The 22336-nt window shown below is 46.4% G+C and overlaps 2 protein-coding genes across 2 annotated transcripts; one reads left to right on the top strand and one right to left on the bottom strand.

Moving 5' to 3' along the window:
• The first annotated feature begins 10136 nt into the window (after positions 1-10136).
• hmgn1b (high mobility group nucleosome binding domain 1b) lies at positions 10137-13607 on the top strand. The gene is made up of 6 exons (XM_080013330.1): positions 10137-10394; positions 11929-11958; positions 12577-12612; positions 12722-12760; positions 12849-12956; positions 13072-13607. The coding sequence occupies exons 1-6, from the start codon at positions 10377-10379 to the stop codon at positions 13114-13116; spliced, it is 276 nt and encodes a 91-aa protein (XP_079869456.1). The 5' UTR covers positions 10137-10376; the 3' UTR covers positions 13117-13607.
• A 1515-nt stretch (positions 13608-15122) lies between these two features.
• slc37a4b (solute carrier family 37 member 4b) lies at positions 15123-21875 on the bottom strand. Its single transcript, XM_080013195.1, has 10 exons — positions 21734-21875; positions 20413-20700; positions 19814-20046; positions 18376-18622; positions 17351-17503; positions 17143-17228; positions 16343-16456; positions 16188-16253; positions 15943-16081; positions 15123-15855 (listed from the first exon to the last, which is right to left on the bottom strand). Exons 2-10 carry the CDS (start codon positions 20558-20560, stop codon positions 15689-15691), a joined length of 1353 nt encoding a protein of 450 aa, XP_079869321.1. The 5' UTR covers positions 20561-20700; positions 21734-21875; the 3' UTR covers positions 15123-15688.
• Positions 21876-22336: the final 461 nt, after the last annotated feature.

The following is a 22336-nucleotide window of genomic DNA, read 5'->3' as shown; positions in this document are numbered from 1 at the left end:
CTGAGGGTTCAGCTGGAACTGTCCTCGCACCCCTGAGAACACAGAGAGTACAAATGACATGCACGTGCATTGAGACAGTTTTCATGTTGTTTTTATTTTTATTTTTTATAAATGTTGAACTAAATCCATGGTAATGAATACATTACAACCTAATACTTTTATTTTCTGTTTTACCGCTCCACCCCAATCGAGATTACATTTACACGCAGACGAAAACACGTTGGCCTCCCCCTGCTGGATAAATGCTGCATAGCATGCAGAGCTACTTCTGTCAGACAACTCGACCACGCCACATCCTTCCATGCCCATAATGGGCTGGCCTATTTTTTTTTAGTGAGGCTAAGTAAGTAAGAGTAGTCTGTCAGAACAAATTTTATTTTTCACAGATTGCCATACTGTTGAGGAATATTGGTGTTGAAAAGTTAGAAACTGAAGGAAGATCTGGTCTACATGCTGTACATATCCTCTAGTCAAAATGAGCGGCAATACATATGCTGCCTGTCATAGGGCGTTTTTAGGATTGATCCAGCATTGGGTTACTTTTACCTCAATAACCAAACTGTATATCATAGAAATGTGTAGACCATCTCTTGCATGAAATATATACGAGAGCGGGAGGTACCACCCAGAGGCTGGTTTAGGTATGCGTTGGGCACTCGGGCCATTCTGAGGTTTTGACTGACGATTGAAACTCAAACAAAACACTAATCTGGTTTGTAGCTACACAGTCCAGAATGGTGGTGGTGGTGTTCATTTTTTCTTGGCAGACTGTGAGCCCGTTAATACCAATCAATCATAGTTTGAAAGCCACAGCCTATTTCAATATTGTTGCAGATGCATGTGCATCCCTTCATGGTCATACCCATCTTCTTATAGCTACTGTACTTCCGGTATGATAATGCACCATGTCACAAAGCCAAAATCGTCCCAAACTGGTTTCATGAAAATGACAATGATTTCAACGTTCTTCAGTGGCCTTTCCAGTCACCTGATCTGATCCAATAGAACACCTTTGGGATGCGATAGAACGGAAGATTCGCAGCATGAATGTGCAGCTGACAAATCTGCAGGAATTGCTTGATGCAACCATGTCAACATGGACCAGAATCTCAAAGGAATGTTTCCAAAATCTTGTGGAATCCATGGCAAGAACAACTGAGGCTGTTTTGAGAGCAAAGGGACGCCCTACCCAGTATTAGTATAGTGTTCCTAATAAAGTGCTCAATGAGTGTTTATGAGTTCTACATATATATATATATATATAGAATAGAGAGGAGTAATGCTTAGAATTGAAAAAACGAGGCTATAACAAGACGAAAGGCAGATTTCATTTTTTTTGGCAGAATGTGCTGACCTCCTGATGCAAACAGTAGTAAAAAGATGAGTGAGTGACTGTGCATGCTTCCCATGTTTGAATCATGCTGTCATACAAGTTCTCCTTATCCCTGAAATACAAAAACAAAACGTGGTTGTAGGAAAACGACATAATATACATACACAACAGATTACAGAGGCCCTTAAATGATTCCTTCCACTCAGATTTTTCATAGACTACTCAGGGCTGATCTCCACCCAAGCTTTGGTTTTCATTATTCTTTTGTAAAAAAAAAAAACCCACACACCTGCCAAAGAGCAAACAGGCGTCAGCTCATTGAAGGACTTTGTTTTCTTAGCAAACCCACTCGAATCCTCCAATACAACGAGTTCAGGGTTAGTAGGGTTAGTCTTTACTGCCAGTATGGTGACTTAGTTACAGGAATTTAAGAAAAATATATATAAAAAAAATAAATATACATATTCATACTATTAAAAACATGCTATTCAGTACCACAACTACTTATCCAAATCTGCCATTACAGCTTCCCCACGAAAGAACAAGCCTCTAGTTACATATGTTTCGTCGCACTTTTTAACGTCAAATAATTCCTCTTTCAATACGAATATGTTCACAACATACAGCACACTTACCCTGTAATCCCTCTCGCAGTGGGTTTTGTGTAATGGATCCGAGCTTGACTCCCTAAAACAAAAAAGGTGAGCGGAGGGAGTCACCTGCATGTGTGTGCTGAATTCAGTGTGAGGGAGCAAAGTCCAGTCCCATTATTGCTCCTATCTCCTGCCCATGTGGGAGGCAGTGAGGGGTGGCTGGAATATGCCTGTTTGCAAGTCACCCTACACGTCACCGCAAAGTGACACCCAAACCTTATCCAGTAACATCAATAACACCTTTTTTTTTTATTTTTTAATGACTTCCCGTTAAAGGCGTGCCCTTTATACAATACTCCAAACTCATCCTCCAGTCCAGCCACAATCGAATGACATAAAAGGGAAGTAAGTCATATGTGATAACTTTCTGCACACCCGCCAACCATTTTTAAATTGGTTTTGGACATATAAAACAATATACAGCAGTATTTTTTTTTTAAGACAAACAGTCTAAGACAAAATTATTTTTTTGACAGGTGATTGTAATGATTTGTTTACATTTGTCTCGACTAATAATTTCATTTTTAACACGTTGAAAGAAAACATTCCAATCCACTTAGATGAACCATGAATATGTCAATTTAACAGAGTAAATCCTTGCCTACGAGCCATCGAAAGGGTTCTTATGTTCCTTGTTGTGTTTTTAAATACATAATCATTTTCAACAGTTTTGTCATTCAAATAATAAATGTATTATTCAATTGGAGTGGTTTTCTTTCGACTTCCGGACTAAGCCGGGTAGTGTTGCCAGATTGGGCGGGTTTCCACCCAATTGGGCGACTTTGATTTAACTGGTGTTTTCCCCTCTTTCACGAGAGGGAGTGGTCCTGTCTCCGTGCACCGTTGCTCCAAAAAAAAAAAAAAACCTTTTTACTTTGTTTCCTTATTGAACGAAACAAAAACAAAAGTACGCGAAGTCCGGATTTGCGGACTCGGTCGTTCAGACGTGGCAGGTTCGACTCGGGAGGACGCGGGGACGCGTTGCGTCGTCATCTCAGCTCGTCTCGGCAATACGTCGACTCCGGTGATCTTCGCTGTAATGTGTATCTACAATTCAACGAAATGTGATAGAAAACACAACCCTGCCTATCTTCATTTTCGAAAATATTAATATGTACTGTTTTGTGCTATTAATATGTACTGTAATAATATTTAAATGTTCCAAGATCTGTAGCCTACGTGTAAAAGGCCAGTGGCGGGAAAAAGATCGTTGTGGAGGATATCGGTGTATGAAGATGAAGGAAGGAGGAGAAACGAGAGAGCAGACATTTTTTTTTAAAACAACTTAAAATTTGACTAAACACGAAGTAAATAATGGATCGGGCCCGGCTTTGCTGTTGCCGCCGCCGCCGCCGTCGGTACCCTGTACAGTAAGGGCGAAAAGGAGGCAGCTTTGTAAGTTAGTCCGATCATTCTGCTTTTTGTCAACCTGTCTACCCGTTTTTATGTAGACTTGGGTTTACTTCGCACACCAAGAATAAAAACTAATGTAGTTTAATATTGTTTAGTGTGTATTTAATGTTTTACAGATTCGTTTTAATATATTAGCTGCACTTTGTAGTGGTTAAGTATACTGAGGGGTGTTTCTAATATTTAGTTTATCCTCATTCATATGGGATGGACAAACACCTCTCAAAATCAGATGACATAAAAACGCAATATTCTAACCCTGCTGAGGTCAATATTTATTTTGCGGGGAGGTTGTATTACGTTACACTACATTACCTCTCCGCCATTGCCATTAACCGCCGCTTGGCGCGATATGCACTCTGGGATACTTGGCCGTCCCAAGTCCACACAAGTCGCCGCCGACGCGTCCTCGATAAAATGGGCGGAGCAAGTCCACATCCGGGCATTTGGACTGGACTTGGCTTGATGCGGCCTGGAACAGTCCTTGGGCTGCGACTGATGACGTTTCACAAGTCCACAAGAGCACAGAGTACAGACAAGAACGCAGAGCACAGACAAGAGCGCAGAGTACAGACAAGAGCGCAGAGTACAGACAAGAACGCAGAGTACAGACAAGAACGCAGAGTACAGACAAGAACACAGAGTACAGACAAGAGCGCAGAGTACAGACAAGAACGCAGAGTACAGACAAGAACGCAGAGTACAGACAAGAACGCAGAGTACAGACAAGAACACAGAGTACAGACAAGAACGCAGAGTACAGACAAGAACGCAGAGTACAGACAAGAGCGCAGAGTACAGACAAGAACACAGAGTACAGACAAGAACGCAGAGTACAGACAAGAACACAGAGTACAGACAAGAACGCAGCCTGAGAAAGGCCCTTTGTCAGTCACTCTCTTGATGCAGACTTGTGCGCTTGGCCTGGAAATTGTCGATCCTATCTGGCAACACCCAGGCCGGGTTGAAAAGGCGCCCAAAATGATGCATCTCGTCTCATAACGAGTTCCCTGTCACATAATAATGGCATTTTCCCATGTGCGCGGAACAGTTTCAACTAATCAGATTTATGTTTGGTTTCATGTCCAGCGCGTCGCCATAGCAACGCCCGCTTCCACCTGTCACTCAAACCGAAGGAACGCCCCCTCATCGCCTTGATTGGCCATTTTCACAGGACTCTCCAGAAACAGGTTTTACTTATTAAAAAAATAAATAAATAAATAAAAAAATAAATAGTCACAATAACGTCAATATAATTTGATTGATATTATTTACATTTCGCGTGAAGATATTGTGATAAATACCGAAGCTGAGCTCCTGTGTGTAGCTGGTTAGTGAGTTTTGCAGGGTTTTAAATTTTAACACATGGGTTGACGCGAGCAAATCAATGTAGGGCTATCCGTTGACCACTAGAGGTCGCTGTGTGATTATATATATATATATATATGCTCCAGTAAGATATGCTTATAGAGTATTGAGAATAATGAATTCCTAATGTTCCTCAATGCACAAATGGGTAATAATAATAATAATAATAATAATAATAATAATAATAATAATAATAATAATAATGATAATAATAATGATAATAATAATTAATAATAATGAGGCAACATGGTAGCTCGCCCCGGAATAGGGAAACTGGGGCCCCCTCCTGGAGCCAGACCTGGGGTGGGCTCGCCGGCGAGTGTCTGGTGGCTGGGCCTTGACCCATGGGGCTTGGCAGGGCACAGCCTGAAAAAATACCAAGGAGCCGCCACCCTGTGGACCCACCACCTGCAGGGATAGGCGCTGGGGTCAGGCGGGGGCCTGGGCCTGCTGATCCTCCACGTGGAATGTCACCTCTCTGGCGGGGAAGGAGCCGGAGCTGCTGCGGGAGGTGGAGCGGTACCAACTAGATATACTTGGGCTCACCTCTACGCACAGCACTGGCTCCGGAACCAAACTCCTGGAGAGGGGCTGGACTCTCTCCTTTTCCGGATTTGCCCAGGGTGAGGGGTGCCGGGCGGGTGTGGGGATACTCACGAGCCCCCGGGGATACTCACGAGCCCTGAGTGCCGCTGTGTTGGAGTTCTCCCAAGTGAACGAGAGGGTCGCCTCTATGCCTCAAGTTGCTAGGGGGAAAGCTCTGACTGTTGTGTGTGCTTATGCACCGAACACCAGTTCAGAATATTCGGCCTTCTTGGAGTCTCTGGGTGGCGTCCTGGAAGGGGCTCCGCCTAGGGACTCTATAGTTCTACTGGGAGACTTCAGCGCTCACGTGGGCAACGATGGAGAAACCTGGAAGGGGGTGATTGGGAGGAACGGCCTGCCTGATCTGAATCCGAGTGGTGCTTTGTTATTCGACTTCTGTGCTAGTCATGGATCGGCCATAACGAATACCATGTTCGAGCATAGGGTGGCTCATAAGTGTATGTGGCACCAGACCACCTTAGGTCAAAGATTGATCATCGACTTTGTGGTTGTGTCATCAGTTATGCGGCCGTATGTCTTGGACACTCAGGTGAAGAGAGGAGCAGAGCTGTCAACTGATCACCACCTGGTAGTGAGTCCGATCAGATGGCGGGGGAGGCCGCCAGACAGACCTGGTAAACCCAAACGTGTAGTGAGGGTGAACTGGGAAGGCCTGGTCGATGCCCCTGTCCGCGAGGCCTTCAACTCCCACCTCCGGAAGAATTTTTTGCCCATCCCAGGGGAGGTTGGGGACATGGAATCCGAGTGGGTCGTGTTCAAAACCTCCATTGCAGAGGTTTGCAGAGGCTGCTAGGAGCTGTGGTCGGAAGGTAGTCGGTGCCTGTCGTGGCGGTAACCCAAGAACCCGTTGGTGGACACCAGCGGTGAAGGAAGCCGTCAAGCTGAAGAAGGGCTTGGCTGGGCCAGGGGTCTCCCGAGGCAGCAGACAGGTACCGGCAGGCTAGAAGGGCTGCGGCTTCGGCGGTCACTGAAACAAAAACCCGGGTGGGAGAGGAGTTCGGGGAGGCTATGAAGAAGGACTTTCAGTTGGCCTCAAGGAAGTTCTGGCAAACTGTTTGGCGACTCAGAAAGGGAAAGCAGGGCTTGGCTCAGGCTGTGTTCAGCCGGGGAGGAGAACTGCTGACCCGGACTGGGGATATTGTCGGGCGGTGGAAAGAGCACTTTGAGGAACTCCTGAACCCGATCAATACGTCCTCAGGGGAAGAGGTAGAGTCTGAAGAGTCGGGGGAAGTCTCATCCATATGCCTGGCAGAGGTCGCTGAGGCAGTCAAAAAGCTCCTCGGTGGCAAGGCGCCGGGGGTGGACGAGATTTGCCCTGAGATGCTGAAGGCTCTGGACATTGTTGGGCTGTCTTGGTTTACACACCCCTTCAGTGTCGCGTGGATGTCGGGTACAGTACCTGTGGAGTGGCAGACCGGGGTGGTGGTTCCCATTTTTAAAAAGGGGGACCGGAGAGTGTGCTCCAATTATAGGGGTATCACACTGTTCAGCCTCCCCGGGAAAGTTTACTCCAGGGTGCTGGAAAGGAGGCTCCGGTCGATTGTCAAACCTCAGATTCAGGAGGAGCCATGCGGATTCCGTCCCGGACGTGGAACAGTGGACCAGCTCTTTACCCTTGCAGGGTTGCTGGGTGTACATGTGTTTTGTGGACCTGGAGAAGGCTTTCGACCGTGTCCCTTGGGGGATCTTGTGGGGGGTACTGAGGGAGTATGGGGTACCGGGGCCGTTGGTACGAGCCATCCGGGCCTTGTACAACCAAAGTGAAAGCTGTGTTCACATTCTCGGCGTTCTCAGTGGGTGTTGGACTCCCCCAAGGTTGCCCCGTGTCCCGGATTCTGTTTGTGATATTCATGGACAGGATCTCAAGGCGCAGCTGAGGTGAGGAGAGTGTCCGGTTTGGGAACCCCAGAATTGCATCTCTGCTTTTTCCAGATGATGTGGTTTTGTTGGCTTCATCAGACCGTGACCTCCAGCACACACTGGGGCGGTTTACAGCCGAGTGTGAAGCGGTCAGGATGAGAGTCAGCACCTCCAAGTTTGAGGCCATGGTTCTCTGCAAGAAAACGGTGGATTGCTCCCTCCGGGTTGGGAGGGAGTTGCTGCCCCAAGTGAAGGAGTTCAAGTATCTCGGGATCTTGTTCACGAGTGAGGGGAAAATGGAGCGTGAGATGGACAGGCGGATCGGTGCGGCGTCAGCAGTGATGCGGGCGTTGTACTGGACCGTTGTGGTGAAGAGGGAGCTGAGCCGGATAATAATAATGATCTATCTAATTATTATTATTATTATAATTATTATAATTATTATAATTATTATAATTATTATTATTATTGTTGTTGTTGTTGTTGTTATAATAATAATAATCAATTTGCTGTGCAGCGCGCGCTCTTCCAGGTCAGTGAGATCACGGTGTAGGGGAGCCATGGGAATAAGTTCAGTAAAATGAGAGATTGAGAGGGAGTCGTGTATTTTCCCGACAAAGCTTTTTTTTTTTTAATTATTATTAGTAGTATTAGTATCGCAACCACATACTGTAACTTCTACCACCTTCTCACAAGTCACCGGTTAGCAGAGTGTTCATGTTAACTGGTGTAGATAGATCGGGTACATATGTGCTACTTCACATCTCCTTTTAATGTGTATTCGGTGCTCAGCATAGGGAAATGACTTGGAGGCCGCACAGCTGTTCAGTCTCACCTGTTCTCAGTCTGAAGCAAAGGCGCTGTCCTTTAGGTCACCTCTACCTTCATCCTGCTGCTGCTCACCCAGGGATAATAATAATAATAATAATAATAATAATAATAATAATAATAATGCCTCTGTATGCCAGTGCCCTTGTGGCGGTGAATGAATACGCAGCAGCAACAACAAGAGACCATGGAGTCACTTTGTTTACAATTTAACGATGACACCTGAGACCGTCTAGGGAGTGTACAGACCGTGTGCATGTGGTGGGATGGAAAGGCCGTCCCATAACCACACGCATGCACGGGAGCTGCTCTCAGTCAGACCTTCTCTTCTTCTCTCTCACCCAACTTCTTTTTTGTCCCGGAGAGAACCGGGACACGCGTTACACACGAGGCTTCTATTTCATGTTTACCATCGGTTCATTGTACCGTGCATTCCGGTGTTTTCTTAACTTCGTGTTTATCTTTCTGGTTCACTTTTCACAGGTTTATTTCATGCGTTATTGTATACGACCACGTTGTCGGTCATTGATATTTTAAAAATGTCATTGATTAACTGTTTTTCTGTTGCCCCCCCCCCCCCTCATATTTGTTGTTAATCACCTGTGTACATTTGACTTGTAGGTAGGTAACTTGTATATTTTCACATTTTCCAAATATTGCAATTTTCTTTCGTTATATTTTTATTCAATTATTTTATTATTTTACCTTTTTTTTTTATGTGAGCTGCTGTGACACAGCATCCATCTATCTATCTATCTATCTTTCAATCTATCTTTCCATCCGTCTGTGTGATGGTCTATCTATCTATCCGGTGCCTATGTGCATGTGACCCAATCCACGTTTGTAGTAGCATACAGTCGTCATTTCGATTTAACACGCCTGTCGTTTTTTTTCCGCGCCCATACGAGTGCTGTTATTATTCATATTATTCATCATCTACACCAATAACTCGCAGCGTTCATATTCACATATCTGCTGCATGGAGCGAACGTTGTATCTTCTGATTGTTATTGTTGTTGTTTTTTTTGGTCCGTCTGCACCACAATGCACCGACCCTCCCCAAATAAGACAGATTCTCCTACATGAAAGTGTTTCCAAGCCCAATAAACAGGCTATGGTTGAAGTTTAGAAAGGCACGAAACACTGAGTTGTTTGGTTGTTTTTTTTTGGAGGAAATTCCAACGTGGTTTACGTCCAGAAGTTTAATCGTCGGATCAAAGACGTTTTCCTTCCTTTTCCTCGTCTAAGATGTTTTGGTGGAGCCATCACAAAGTAGGGATACATTGCAAACTTGTGACGCCGTTTTCCTTCGAAGGTGGCAAAATGATTCCACCGTTTGATTTGCTGATGTTGTTGTTGTTGTTGTTGTTGTTGTGGAAAGCTGCACGGGCCGCATCTCCACCCGAGCATGATGCAACCCGTTCGGGGTGTAGTGTGTGTGTGTGTGTGTGTGTGTGTGTGTGTGTGTGTGTGTGTGTGTGTGTGTGTGTGTGTGTGAGATGTCATGGAGGTCTGACTTGTGTCCCCGGGGGGGGCGAGGTTTTATTGCTCCGCGTGAAGTGAAACGGACGTACGACCCTCGCGGGCGGCTCTCGCCATGTTGACGTCGTCGCCTGTTCGGAGAAGAGCGGCGGCGCGGCGCGTCGCCCGACGACGACCGGCCGCTCGCTCTCGGTCGCCATTTTCCCATGTTTACGTCGTACACAGACGCGGGACAGGCGTCGGGCATACGCCCCCCCCTTTTTTTTTTTTTTTTTTTAAGTAGGAAACCACGCAGCCGTTTGCTCGAAAACAAAAAAAAAATTCTCTTAAAATGACAACGTCTACAACCTGCGCAGAAAATCCCTCCAGGCGGAAAATCGAATTAAAAAAAAAAAAAAAAAAATTACAAACCTCCCACATCTCTGTGACTGACGTTTGAAAGCACCACTCGGGCGCAGCGCTCGGGTTTTGAAATCGTGTCGCCGACGAGGCCGCCGGACCAAACGCAGGGCTCCGGGGGTGGAGGCGGCGGAGGCGTGTCCCCGCCGTGCCCTATAAAGCTTTGACCGGGGGAGGAGGGAGGAGGGGAAGGCGGAGAATCCAATCCGGTTTGAGCTAGTTCTGTCCCCCCGCTCCGCCGTAATAGGTCGCTCCGCGGAGAGTCCTGCACAGAAAATACTACCGCGTCTCCCTCCTCCTCCTCCTCCCCCCCAACACACACACACACACAGCATTTACAGACGCTCGGGACACGTCTATTGTTTCGCCCGGAAAACAACAACAACAACAACAACAACCACCACAGCGAGGAACCCCCCCCCCAAAAAAAAACAACCATGCCGAAGAGAAAGACTGTGAGTAAATATCCGCGTTTTGATTTCCCAAGCGGAAGGCTGTCGGGTGCTTTCGTATCCCGCCGCGCAGTGATTAATTTTTATTATATTTTATTTTATTCTCCCCCCCCCCGAGAACGACTGGCGTGTTTCGTTTTGTTTTGCCTGTTTGTGCACAGTCGCTAGGTGGGCGCCGTTGTTTTCGGTGGAGTCGTCCACTTTGGCGATCCCGCGGAGAAAGTTGGGGCACGCAGCGGCCGTTTCCGCCGTGGAGACGCGCAAGTTTGCACGCGAGGGGAATCCGGATTCAGTGCGCGACTATTTTTTTTTTTTTCTTTTTTTTTTTTCCCCAAAAAGCGGAGACGCGCGTTTTAGGACCGCGGACGACGCGTCGCCCCGCAAGTCGTCGCTTCGAAGCCGGAGACGTTAAAATTCGGATCGGGCGGTTTTCAGCGCAAACTTTTTTTTTTTTGTTGTTGTTGTTGTTGTTTTTGTTTATTAATTTGTCGTTTTGTTGTGGGACTGTTACCGTCGCTGCTCGTGCGCGGGCCGATAAATACTGCAGCGGCGACTTATTGTCGTTGGCTCATGCCAGTCGCGGGTTACGCAATGGCGATCCTACGACACCAGAGAGCCGCCCGCTCTGCCCTTGTTGCTGGGGAGGAGGAGAGGACGGGGGGGTGGGGGGGTGTGGGCTCTCGTAGATCCCAGCCGCCCGGGAGTTCCCGTTTCGAAAGTGTGGCGGGAACCGGGGGTTTTGCGAGACTCGCGAGCGATCCGTTCGCGGCGAACCGAGTCGACTCGGCGGCACCGGGGACGGACGGAGGGAGGGAGGGAGGGAGGGAGGGAGGGAGGGAGGGAGAGAGGGAGAGGAGGGGTCACTCCGGCGAGTGTGCGAGCGAGCCACACCTCCTCCCCACTCCACCAGGAAATCGGCGTCGACGAAAAAAAAAAAACGATCGACATCATGACACGCATCGAGTGTTATTATTATTATTAGGTTTTTTTTATTCTGTTTATTATTACTTTGAAGGAATCAGTTAGTTCTGTCCGTTCTGTAGTAATACGGTTAGCTGTGTGTGTACACACGAACGTAGGCATGTGACAAATTAACCCCCGGAACGAACGAAGAGTCGGGGGGGGGGGGGGGGGGATCGGCTCTTTTTCGCCGAGTGACTCGCCGAGAACCGAATCGTGGGGGGGGGGGGGGGTCGAACCTTTTCACCGTCTCACCGGCGGGAACGAGCGGCGCGGGGGTCGTTGTGTGGCAGCCACACGTGCCGTGGAAAAGCCTTCCCTCCCTCCCTCCCTCCCTCCCCTCCCTCCCTCCCTCCCTCCCTCCCTCCCTCCCGAGTCCTTGCGCCACTCGGCAAGTTGACGCTCGCCCGGAGCCGCAGGTTTCACCTCCGTGCGGCGCTGCCTCCCACTCAGGGGGTTACATAACTACTCCCCACGCGGCCCATCCCCCTCACCCCTCACCCCGCCCCCACGATGAGACTCCGCGCGTTGCGTGTTGTATTCGGGTCCTAAATGCTCCGCTTCCTTTCCCCCCCAGAACCCGGACACGCCTGTCGTGGAGGCCGAGGTGAGTCGTAAACGTTGTAACGCTCGCGTGTCCGTGTTGACTTTGACGAGGTAATTGCTGAATACATCCACCAGGGGTCGCTATAAACATCTATTACGTATTACTGCCTACTGTACACACAAGCGTGTCTATTTCCATATATGTTATTGCTATATATATATTTTTTTTTTATTCCTTGGATTATTCTTATTTATTATTTTTTTGAAGTGGGTGAGAAGGGGGGCGCCTTTTTCCAAAGGAATTCCAAAAAAAAAAAAAAAAAAACACAAGCGTGATCTACCAATCGCCCATTAGTTCAGTTAGTCCCTTTTACTACTGAATTATTTTCCTTAAATCCGAACTTTGTGACCGACAGCCACCACTCACCTACTCGTGCACGGCCTCCTCCCGTCACACTCGCGCACACGCAGAGTTCACCCACCAGGTGGCGTGCTGTGCCACACTTACCACCCGTATGCCAACTTGGTGGCGTTTGGAAATAAACACTTAACATCAACACCAGGATTTGTGTGATTCGTTAGAGAGCAGTCGTATGTTTTTATTTCACGGCTTAAAAAAAACAAAACAACAAACTAAGACGTCATCGCCTCTTTTAAATTTTTCTGTTTTCTCATGTAGCCCATGCAAACGAGGAAATCGGGGCGGTTGAGAGAGGTAAGCATTTACCAGCATAGTAATAACAATATCCTCCCTTATCCTTGTTTTTCAAGTGACGTGTCCATTTATTTTCTAATAAGGTTTTTTTTTAATTTTTTTATTATAGAAAGTGGTACCGCAGCCGGAGCCCAAGCAGAAGGCGGCGGTGGGTTTCACAGTCAAATTAATATTATATAACCGCACTGCCAGCCTCAAGTGCTGCCGCTGACCCGTCTCCATCTTGGTGTTTGTAGAAGGCTCCTGCGAAGGCCAAGAAGGCCAAGAATGTAGAGAAGGCCAAGCCCGAGGAGGAAGCGGCCGAGGCCCCCGCAGAGAACGGCGAAGCCAAAACCGAAGACCAGGTGAGGTCGCGGCGGGGCGTACGTGGCATTTCTGTGCCCCCCCCCCCAAAAAAAAAACAAGGTTCAGCGCAGGTGTTTCAGAATTGTAATAAAACCCTGTGATTTAACTTTCTAGGCACCCGCTGTAGAGGAGGCCGGCAAAGAAGAGGCAGCGGAATAACATTTCATACACAACTACACATATCCATGTTCCCTGTACCCCCTTTTCTTCAGGGGGGATTTTTACAAACTCTTTTCTAGTTTACAAAGTAAACAAGCCATCTACGGACGACTGGCAGAGCTTCGAGCTGCTGACATTCCAGCGTTGCTTGTTTACGCTCGGTAAGCATAATTTGTTTGGGTGGGGGCTGGATCACTGGGACCTTTTTATATATACGCAAACAGTGTTTTAGGATGTTTTATGTTGAAATCCCACACATGCAGTTCCTTACCAATGGGTTCAACAAACCTTCATGATTAGTTCCAAGTCTCCCTGTCAGGCCTGTGTTCTGTTTTGTGATGGCATTTTGTATAGCAGCTATGGCAAAGGGTTTTCAATGGTACATTACAGGATGACTTAAAGGGAATCTGCTTTCTTAGCTAGCGAGTTTCTTTGTTCATAGATCTTGTGTGATTGTTTAAAAAGCCAATAAAAACTGTTGGTTATTGTGGGGTTTTTTTTGTTTCTTGTGACAACTCATTGTATTCTCAGCAAGGTATCAAACTGCAAGATAATCTATATGAATTGAGTGTTCTGCCTAAAGCCTCAATGTAAATCTTATGTGATGCTGATGCTTTAACCTAGTATTACATTTTAAAACAGGAGTGAACATATAACACAATAATTACATTCATGTATTGAAGGTCATGTAATTACCTCCCTGGACTCGGTGATGACAAATGTGATTTAATAAAAAGTAGCTACTGAAAGCAGGGCCTCAACTCCAGGACAACTGGGTTTTGAGAGCATGATGTTATTTGTGGTCCAACGCACCTAAATAGTCTTCATGATGGGGTTTGGTCAATTGCAAAATTTAGGGGGTGTCTGGATGTCCCTAAAATGTATTGAATTGTTGTCTTCTTAACATCGGTATCAACCTTTTTGTCATATTTTATTTATCCATGTTTATTTTCCTGAAGTTCTCCATCAGTCAGTATTTCTGATTTTATTGAAACCCTCAATTGTGCCACTGAACCTACCTGCTACACTGACCTGTCCACCCCCACACATTGCAGTTCTGTGGGAAAGAGTCATGTTTTAGATGTGTCGTAACCTAATTTCGTAATTTCTTCCTAATAATGCCTCTGCATTGTACCAATCATCACATATATTGTAACAATCGTGCCCTAAAGCCCCAACGTGTCCTGGAGTTGAGGCCATGCTTTCAGAGCTACTTTTTATTGCATGCTGCACGTACAATAAGTGGCACTTGTTTCTTAATGTTTTCTAGCTCCATTCTGAGGTGATGTGCAATGTTTTATAATTGTCTCGAGCAGCGACCGTTGGTCTGTGGTTCACAGAGCATTTCAGTACCGCGGACAGTTCCACCGTGGACTACTAGCTGCAAGACCACGCAGCACGTGTGTGTCCTTCATCATGGTGCCGCTGCCTTCAGGCCACAAAGAGTTGGATCGCTTTAAATGTAGAGCATAATCCCATCCAAAACTCCACTTTGACTTATAGATGTCTGGGTGAAAGCATTGATATTGTAGTCTATACAAAAACAAGGTGTCTTGTGTTGTTTTTTTTTTAACTGTTTATCGATTATTTCGAGAACCATATCCTGCATCTCCCCCTTTGCAATCTGCAGCGATGGTCAAAACGACGATTTGATTGTTGATTTGAGTGGACACCTGCATAAATCCATACTATTTTACCATTTTCTCTGGAATAGGCCGGATTACTCAGCTCTAAATAATTCCATGTGAAAAACACATTGATTTCTATAATTAATTGTACCATTTTACATATTTGATAACACCTGAAATATCCGCTTCTTATGACGCATCATATACCTGTGTACAACACAGTCGCAGGTTTTGATGTAAATCCTATGGGTTCGGATGCAATTACTCTATATGAACAAAACATCTCGCAGTAGGATCTCTGAGAGATCATGGGATATATATTTGTGTGACACCCCCCCCCCGGTCCCAAAGAAGACATTTTCTTTAAAAGGAGAGAGATCCGAGATCATTGACATTTATTAGCTGTCCTTGCCCTTTTGGAAATCAGTCACACGGTTCCAGTCTGTTAAAATATTGGGAAAAAGTGGCACACACTCACAGGCCGTCCAAGAGCAACCGATAACAATTGAGCTTGTGTTTAAGGAGATGAAATAAGATAAGACTATTTTTTAAGAAACAAGGGGCTCTCTGTTGCACATAATTGGCCGCAATGGCACCGTCAAAGCAATTTTCTTCGACGAACCCTTTGAATAAAGGCTTAGCCAAGTGTGTCAAGAAGTTCCAGCCCGGCCGTTCAATACAATCCTGGGAACGTTTCTATCCTTTAAAAGGTAAAAAAGTAGCAGTATCGTCCATTCAAGCAGAGCTGGACTGAAATACCGATGATCCGTTGATGCGTGAAAACCGCGGCTGGTTGTGTGCTTTACAGTTGTGTGCGTTTAACAGAGTTCTATCCCCCCCCGCAGCTTCTATAACAACTATCGCTCTAGAGGGTCCTCGAGGTGAGTCGCCTGTCGCCGTGCGGGGGTGAGGTGTGGCGGGCCAGTCGGGCGGAGGTCGCCGCGTCAGTCTGTTTTCACCGCGATCCGCCCCATCCTGGTGCGCATGTTGCGTATCAGGAAGAAGGCCACGGTGGCGGCGGCCATGGTGACCTCGGCCACCCAGAAAGCCGTGTCCCAGCTGTGCCGTTTGGCAATGGTGCTGAAGGGGAGTCCCGCCAGAAAGGCTCCGACTGCGGCGGAAAAGAGAGAAATGCGGATTATTCCTCCGCGCCTCCGGTCGGAACGGAATCCCAAATCGAATGAGTGTGTGAGCTTACCGTTAGCCATCAACGCCACAACGGCGTGCGAAGTCCCGCAAAAGTTCGGCGGTGCGCTCTCGCTGGCGATCACTCCGAACAAGGCGATTGGTCCGTAGGAAGAGAATCCGAACATGGCGCCGAGAAAGAGGATCCAGATCTGTGTGAGAGAGAGAGAAGTAAACAACGACTGGAAATGATTGACGGCTCATTGTTTTTCCCCCGCATTGAAATTGTATATCCGCCTAATGAATTCCCCGGCATACCTCTTTCTCCGACACGCCGATGAGAACGGAGACGGGGTGGATGGCTTGGACCCAGAGAGGCGCCTCCTTAACAACGGAAACGGCAACTTTATCCATTCATTTTGCTGTCTGATGAAACGCTGGGCTGTCTGATCACGAACGGACACCGTTATTACCTGGGGGACGTCGGGCGTGACGGTGACTCTGAAGAGGTACATGGACACATACATACCGGCCATCATGGCAAGAAGCATGCCGTGGCGAGGGTTCCCGTGGGTGCCCAGGCCTTGCTGCAGGGCAAGCAGAAAAACAAACAAAAATTTGCTCATAATTATTATAATAGTAATTATAATAATAATTATAATAAATATAGCTGCAGGCAGCAATACACGGCGTCCGGTTTAGTCGTGTTGGGTGCACTTTACAGTTTCCCGGGCTCTTTGAAACGCAGCACGATTTTATACCAATATCTGCTCCGTATGTGGAGCGATTCGGAAAAAACCTCGACCGCGTGGTCTTTGTGACAGCGCGCAACTCGTTTTTTCCTCATTTTACGAACACATCTTACAATAACAATGAGGGGTTCCAACCCTGCGGACTGGACCACAAATAATAATAATAATAAATAACTCTATTCCCTTCTAATTTGTACCCCCAATTTGTATTATTTTTTTTGAGTCTTATTTTTTTTTCATTTTATCGGTATTATTCTATTCAATAACTACAATACGTCTTAGGAATCAGTTGGTTGCAGTTGGTTGCTAGGTAGGAATTAGGTCAGCTATTATGTCCTGTTTAGTAACTATTGTGCATAATCTCCGGGTGCGTTGCAAAGACGTTTCACTGCATATATGTATGAACGTATGTGTATGTATGTGACGAATAAACTTCCTGAATCTCTTGAATCTCTCTTGAATCTCTTAATAATGTTATATAATGTGTGTTGAAGACTTGTTTCGCCGCCTAAGTCACTCACCCGGGCCACAGCTCGGTCTGAGATTAAGCCAGCTGCCAGGCTCCCCACAAAGCCTCCCACCTCCAGGGCGCTCATGTAGGAACTACCTGCGAGGACATCCCTGAGGGTTAGAGCCGCTCCACCCACACCCTTAGTTCACCTCAACACCAACGAGACGCTCCGGTCGGTGCCAGCGGCGAACTCCCAGCGGCGAACTCCCAGCGCCTACCCATGAGGACGGACTGTCCCTTCTCCTGGATGAGGAAGAGCTGGCCCCAGTCGGTGGCGGCCGTCTTCACCCCGAACACCACCAGGTAGCCCAGGGACAGCGCCCACAGGAACGGGGAGAGGAGGAACTCGCTCAGGGTGCTTTCACTGTTTCCTTGTGGGGGGAGGTAGGGAAAAAAAAAAAAAAAAGGGAGCGCGTTCACACCCTAATAGACCTGCAACTCCTTTATACTGATACCGACTTCTCCATTGAACCCTAAATAGCATAATCTGGAATGAATAAATACATAACAAAGTGGAGGATATCCCTGTTTTATGCTCACCCCTCATCCTACTGGACACTCGGCTCCATCCTCCCACCAGGAGTTCAATGCAAGTAATCCAGACAAATCCGCGGTCCGCGTTCAACGCATAAACTCACTCTATATTCCAGGCAAAGATAACAGGATATCGCTGCCGTCTGACTCTGCAAAATTCTGGGTGTTTTTTTTTTTTTTTTTTTAGCAATTATTTTTTAAGTGCTTAATTCGCTCATTGCTGGCGCCATTTTACACCGATGTGTCACGGTACCACACCCAAATGGGTGACCCGCCAAATTGCGTGACGACGGGTCTTTCTGCGTATTCGGGGGGGGGGGGGGCTACGGTCTTGACACCTTTTATCTGTTAGTTTCTGTGGAACAAACGTACACATATCTCAATGCAAATATGAGAGAAATGTTTGTTTTCCTCTAAAAAACAAAATCGTTTTTCTCTGGTTAGTGCACTCCTCTACATTTTCCTGGAAACTGCAGGAGCAGTCAATCACTGTCACACCATTCGGCAGGTGACCCGTTTTGGGTGAGTAATGTGGAGCGAGTCCGTGGATTTGTCCCTCGCTTTGAGCCCCTGGTGGGAGGAGGGAGCCAAGCGTCCGGTTTGGAGAAGAGGGGTGAGTATAAACAGAGACAAACTTATATCTCAGCGAGGCTATCGGAGTCAATGTCGACTACAAAGCGCGCAAGGTCTTCCGGTGTCCTTCCTTTACCTCCTTTGGCGCCCTTCTTGGCGGCAACTTGGATGCTGGGCAGGCCCACATCTTTGGGCTCGTTCTTCACAAACACCAGGCACACGAAGGAGAAGGCGGCGCAGAAGATGCCGGACATGGACAGGATGGTCCTCCAGTCGTAGTACCGCAGGAGCACGGTGGCCACGATGGGACCCAGACTGCCAGCCAGGTTCATGCTGCAGGAGAGCACCGCCCACCACGTCCCAAACTGGGAAGGCTCGAACCACTGGCGGAAAGCAAAAAATATATATATATATTCATTTTTGTGTTAATGTTACATATGTGGTTTTTCCGATTCTACACTTTAATAACTGCTTTCATATTTAATATGCAATTTGCATAGAGGTCTAGGCAGCACTTTGAAGACCTTCATTCACCAGATCAGTGACTCATTGAGAACAGCACTTTCCACCAGATATGAAATATCAGATTCTTCTCTTGTGCTGGTGTAGGTTTCTCCATAAATGATGGCAGACGGTAGACACATGCTTCAACATGGCGTGGTACAGCCACGGGCCGAAAGGATCGCCCTCCATGGCACGGCGGAGCCGACAGTAACGTGAGAATCCACCTAAAGCCGAGCGCGCGCGTTGAAGTGCAAACTCGCGATAGGAAGCGGCTCCGCTGGACCGACGGGTGATCCGTGTCCCCGTGTCGCTACAGGGAACAGCCCACATCGCCCTTTGGTGAGAGTTCTTGTCGGGAGTCTTCCTGTAATCCAATCCCTGCCTCCCTCGCCCACTGAGCACCTGCCAAGACCTATATATTCCCCACACTGTGAACTTTAACACTTCAATGCCACTTCGGCGGTTCCAACCCGCTCGGTAGGATGCACTGCCAGCAGTATAGTGAAGTACGGGAGCAAAATCAAGCCGCTATCACAAAAATAGTAAAGTAAAAATAGATTCCCAACAACAATTTGCAACTGACCACAAACATGGAACATTTTTATTTTATCATCCTATTTACACTCCAATAAGATGGGCAGGTCATCTAGTAAGTAGAAGGATGCCGGTTCGATCCCAGGCTCCTCCTGGTAGCGTGCTGGTGTGATAACATACTAGGATGGGTAAATGCAGAGAAATAGCAAATTTCCCCACTGTTGGACTGATAAGAGTTTAGAAATAATTATTATTAATACATTTGACTATTCCATTTTTTTTTTAGCTTGGTTTATTTTTATTGTTTATTGTGCGTTCTCCATTTTTCTATCTTGAAGTTAATCCTTAGCTTTAATGTATGAGGTAATCCTCAGGTATTGCCATTTTTTTTTCTATGTATATTATTATGTTATTGTTATCGCCCGCTTTTAAGTCCATCCATCCATCCATCCATCCATCTATCATCTGCTATGGGCCAGGGAGGACCACCTCTACCCTCAAAAGGTCGCCACCGAGAGCAGGAAATGAGTCAGTACCTTGCGCAGCACCTTCCCACAGGGCGGCCAGCCGCAGCCCTGGCCCAGGCCGTTCACGAACCAGAGCAGGGAGAAGGCGGCCACGGTGGAGGACCAGGAAAACACCACGTTGATGCCGCCCACCACAAACAGGCCGATGGAGAAGAGCCAGCGGGCGCTGATCTGGTCGGACAGCACGCCGCTGATGAACTTACTGATGGCGTAGGCCATGGTCTGGCTGCTGGCGATCAGGCCTGGAGACACAACACGGACAAAATCCATCATGATTTGTGTCTAAAGGAAAAAAGGGTGGAAAAACAAGATGCGAGTGGCTGATATTCTTGCTCTGTTAACTGTCTGTTGTTATTATTTCATCTTACTTCTTATCTCTTGACTTGCACTGTTTTTGATGCTGTAACACCTGGATTAATAAAGTGTTATCAGATGTTATTCTACAATAAAGAGAGCTAAAAAAAACATTGCTCCGTCCCTATTTAGCGCCTATATGTTTCTTCCTGTGAACCGACCCGTGCCCGTACGGAAGCTTTCAAATCATGAAAAAAAGAAAGAAAAAAAAATACACAATAAAAAAAAACGACTTAGCGACGCGGCCGCCATACCTAGGTCATCCTTGTCCAGTTCGATCTCCTCCATCACCGAGGGCATGACGAAGGAGAAGGTCTTCCTGTTGAAGAAGTACAGCGAGTATCCCACGAACATGCACAGGAAGATGACCCCCCGGTAGTAGCCGTAGCCCGTGGCGCCCATGTTTCCAGATGATTTTTTTTTTTTTACGTTTAATTTTTAAATAATAATAAAAAGGGTCAGGAACGTGACGCGGGTTAAAAGAGTCCTTCCCGAACAGTTCCTTGCCTCGGTTACAGCTGTGGCTCGGAGAAACCTGACATCTGGAACAGAGAGAGAATCAGAGGTTGAGGTTGTAATCACAATATGTTTTTCTGTTTTTTTTATTTGTTTATTGTACATTTTAGATTAGATTGTAAACTTAATTGTAATTGCACAGAGTGCAGGTACCAGTACAAACGAAATGTGGCACGGAATCGTGTAAAAACCAGATCGTGTAAAAACAGTTGCATAAAGTGCCCGGTGTAGCAGATAGTGCAAGGTATGAATATATGTACAGATAGTGAAAATGAATGACACCTTTTACTTGCAAAAACTAGGGTTAGAAAGGGAAAATAATAAAAACAAATGTTTTAGCCCATCTAGCACATTTCAGTTGTGGAGGGGTACTTCCTGAGCCTCTCCAGTGTGTCTGCTGGTATCAGATCTTGTATTAAACTGAGTATTGCATATACTTATACTCACACTATATATCCGGGACAGCGCGGACGAAAGTGTTGGGTAGTGATAAGTTGAGGTTGTGAACTGGATGATCCTATCAACCTTTAGGTCTGATAAGAAGCCAATAGATGAGGTCTTGGAATAAATCTTAACTACTTGTTACTTCTAATTTCCCTCCCCACACAGCATGGATTTCTCACTACAAGTATAAGGTGTTGGGCTCAGTGTTTTTTTATTTTTCCATTACTTCATTTTTCAGCACATGTCATCATAACGACAAATTCCTCGTATATGTAAATATAATAAACTCATTCTGATCCTGATGCTCGGGGGGGGGGGGGGGGGGGGGGTTATAACATCAGAAATGTTGACCGCGATGCAGAAGAAGCAGCTTATTTGAACATAGATGGAAAACAAAATCGGACATTCCGAATCAATACTATTTAATGATCCTTCAGGCTTAGTGTTTGTGTGATTGGCCGCGTCCTATCAATAGCCCTTAAGCGCCCTCCCTCCCGCTGTGCGCGGATCAAGTGTCGCGCACAGCGGGAGACACTACAGCTCCCCGCGGACACCTCGCACCGCAGAGCGACGCATGCACCCCAGACACGACACAGACGGGGGGAAGAAACGCACCGGTTCGCTGATCAGACGCATGGTTTGTCAGGTTGCTCGTCTGGTTGGGAGCCGCGTTACCTTCCACCCGCAACCTCCGTGCGTGGGGCTCCGCCGCGGCACTGCGCTCCGTCGCGCGATGACGTCACCGCGTAAAACGCCCCCGCCCCCCCCACGGCCGGGACACGTCATTCGAGTTGGTCGCTTTTAACTCGTGGCGTATAAATAGAGCACGTTTACTCAGCTGTTTACGTGCACTCATATGTATTTATATGTGGTTATTTATTTGTAATTATATGATTGTATAGAGAAAATGTTTTATGACTTTTTACTAATTTTATTTATTACTTTTTATAAATCATAATAATAATAATAATAATAATAATATGAATTATAATAACAATAACATAATTATTATTGTTATCAATAAAAAGAATAATAATGACAATGATAATAACAATAATAGTAATAACTGTAATAGTAGTAGTAGTAGTAGTAGTAGTAATTATATAATTAAATATATATATTTTTTTATGACAATTATTCATAAAAACAATAAACAATGTTGTGGGCTGGCTCTGTGTGCAACAACTGAATAACTTCCGCGCTGTTTTGTTGGGCTTA

The sequence above is a fragment of the Zeus faber genome (assembly GCF_960531495.2).
Source record: "Zeus faber genome assembly, chromosome: 14".
In the NCBI taxonomy this organism is placed as follows: Eukaryota; Metazoa; Chordata; class Actinopteri; order Zeiformes; family Zeidae; genus Zeus; species Zeus faber.
The sequence above is the reverse complement of the archived record's forward strand: the minus strand, read 5'-3'. Positions and strand labels throughout refer to the sequence as shown.

Coding starts and splice junctions, on each gene's coding strand:
- hmgn1b (XM_080013330.1), top strand. Junction 11,959..12,576: donor CGCCTGTCGTGGAGGCCGAG/GTGAGTCGTAAA, acceptor TTTCTCATGTAG/CCCATGCAAACGAGGAAATC. Junction 12,761..12,848: donor AGCCCAAGCAGAAGGCGGCG/GTGGGTTTCACA, acceptor TGGTGTTTGTAG/AAGGCTCCTGCGAAGGCCAA.
- slc37a4b (XM_080013195.1), bottom strand. CDS start 20,560: ATGGGCGCCACGGGCTACGGCTACTACCGGGGGGTCATCTTCCTGTGC. Junction 17,229..17,350: donor GGGACAGTCCGTCCTCATGG/GTAGGCGCTGGG, acceptor ATGTCCTCGCAG/GTAGTTCCTACATGAGCGCC. Junction 15,856..15,942: donor TGTGGCGTTGATGGCTAACG/GTAAGCTCACAC, acceptor TTTCCGCCGCAG/TCGGAGCCTTTCTGGCGGGA.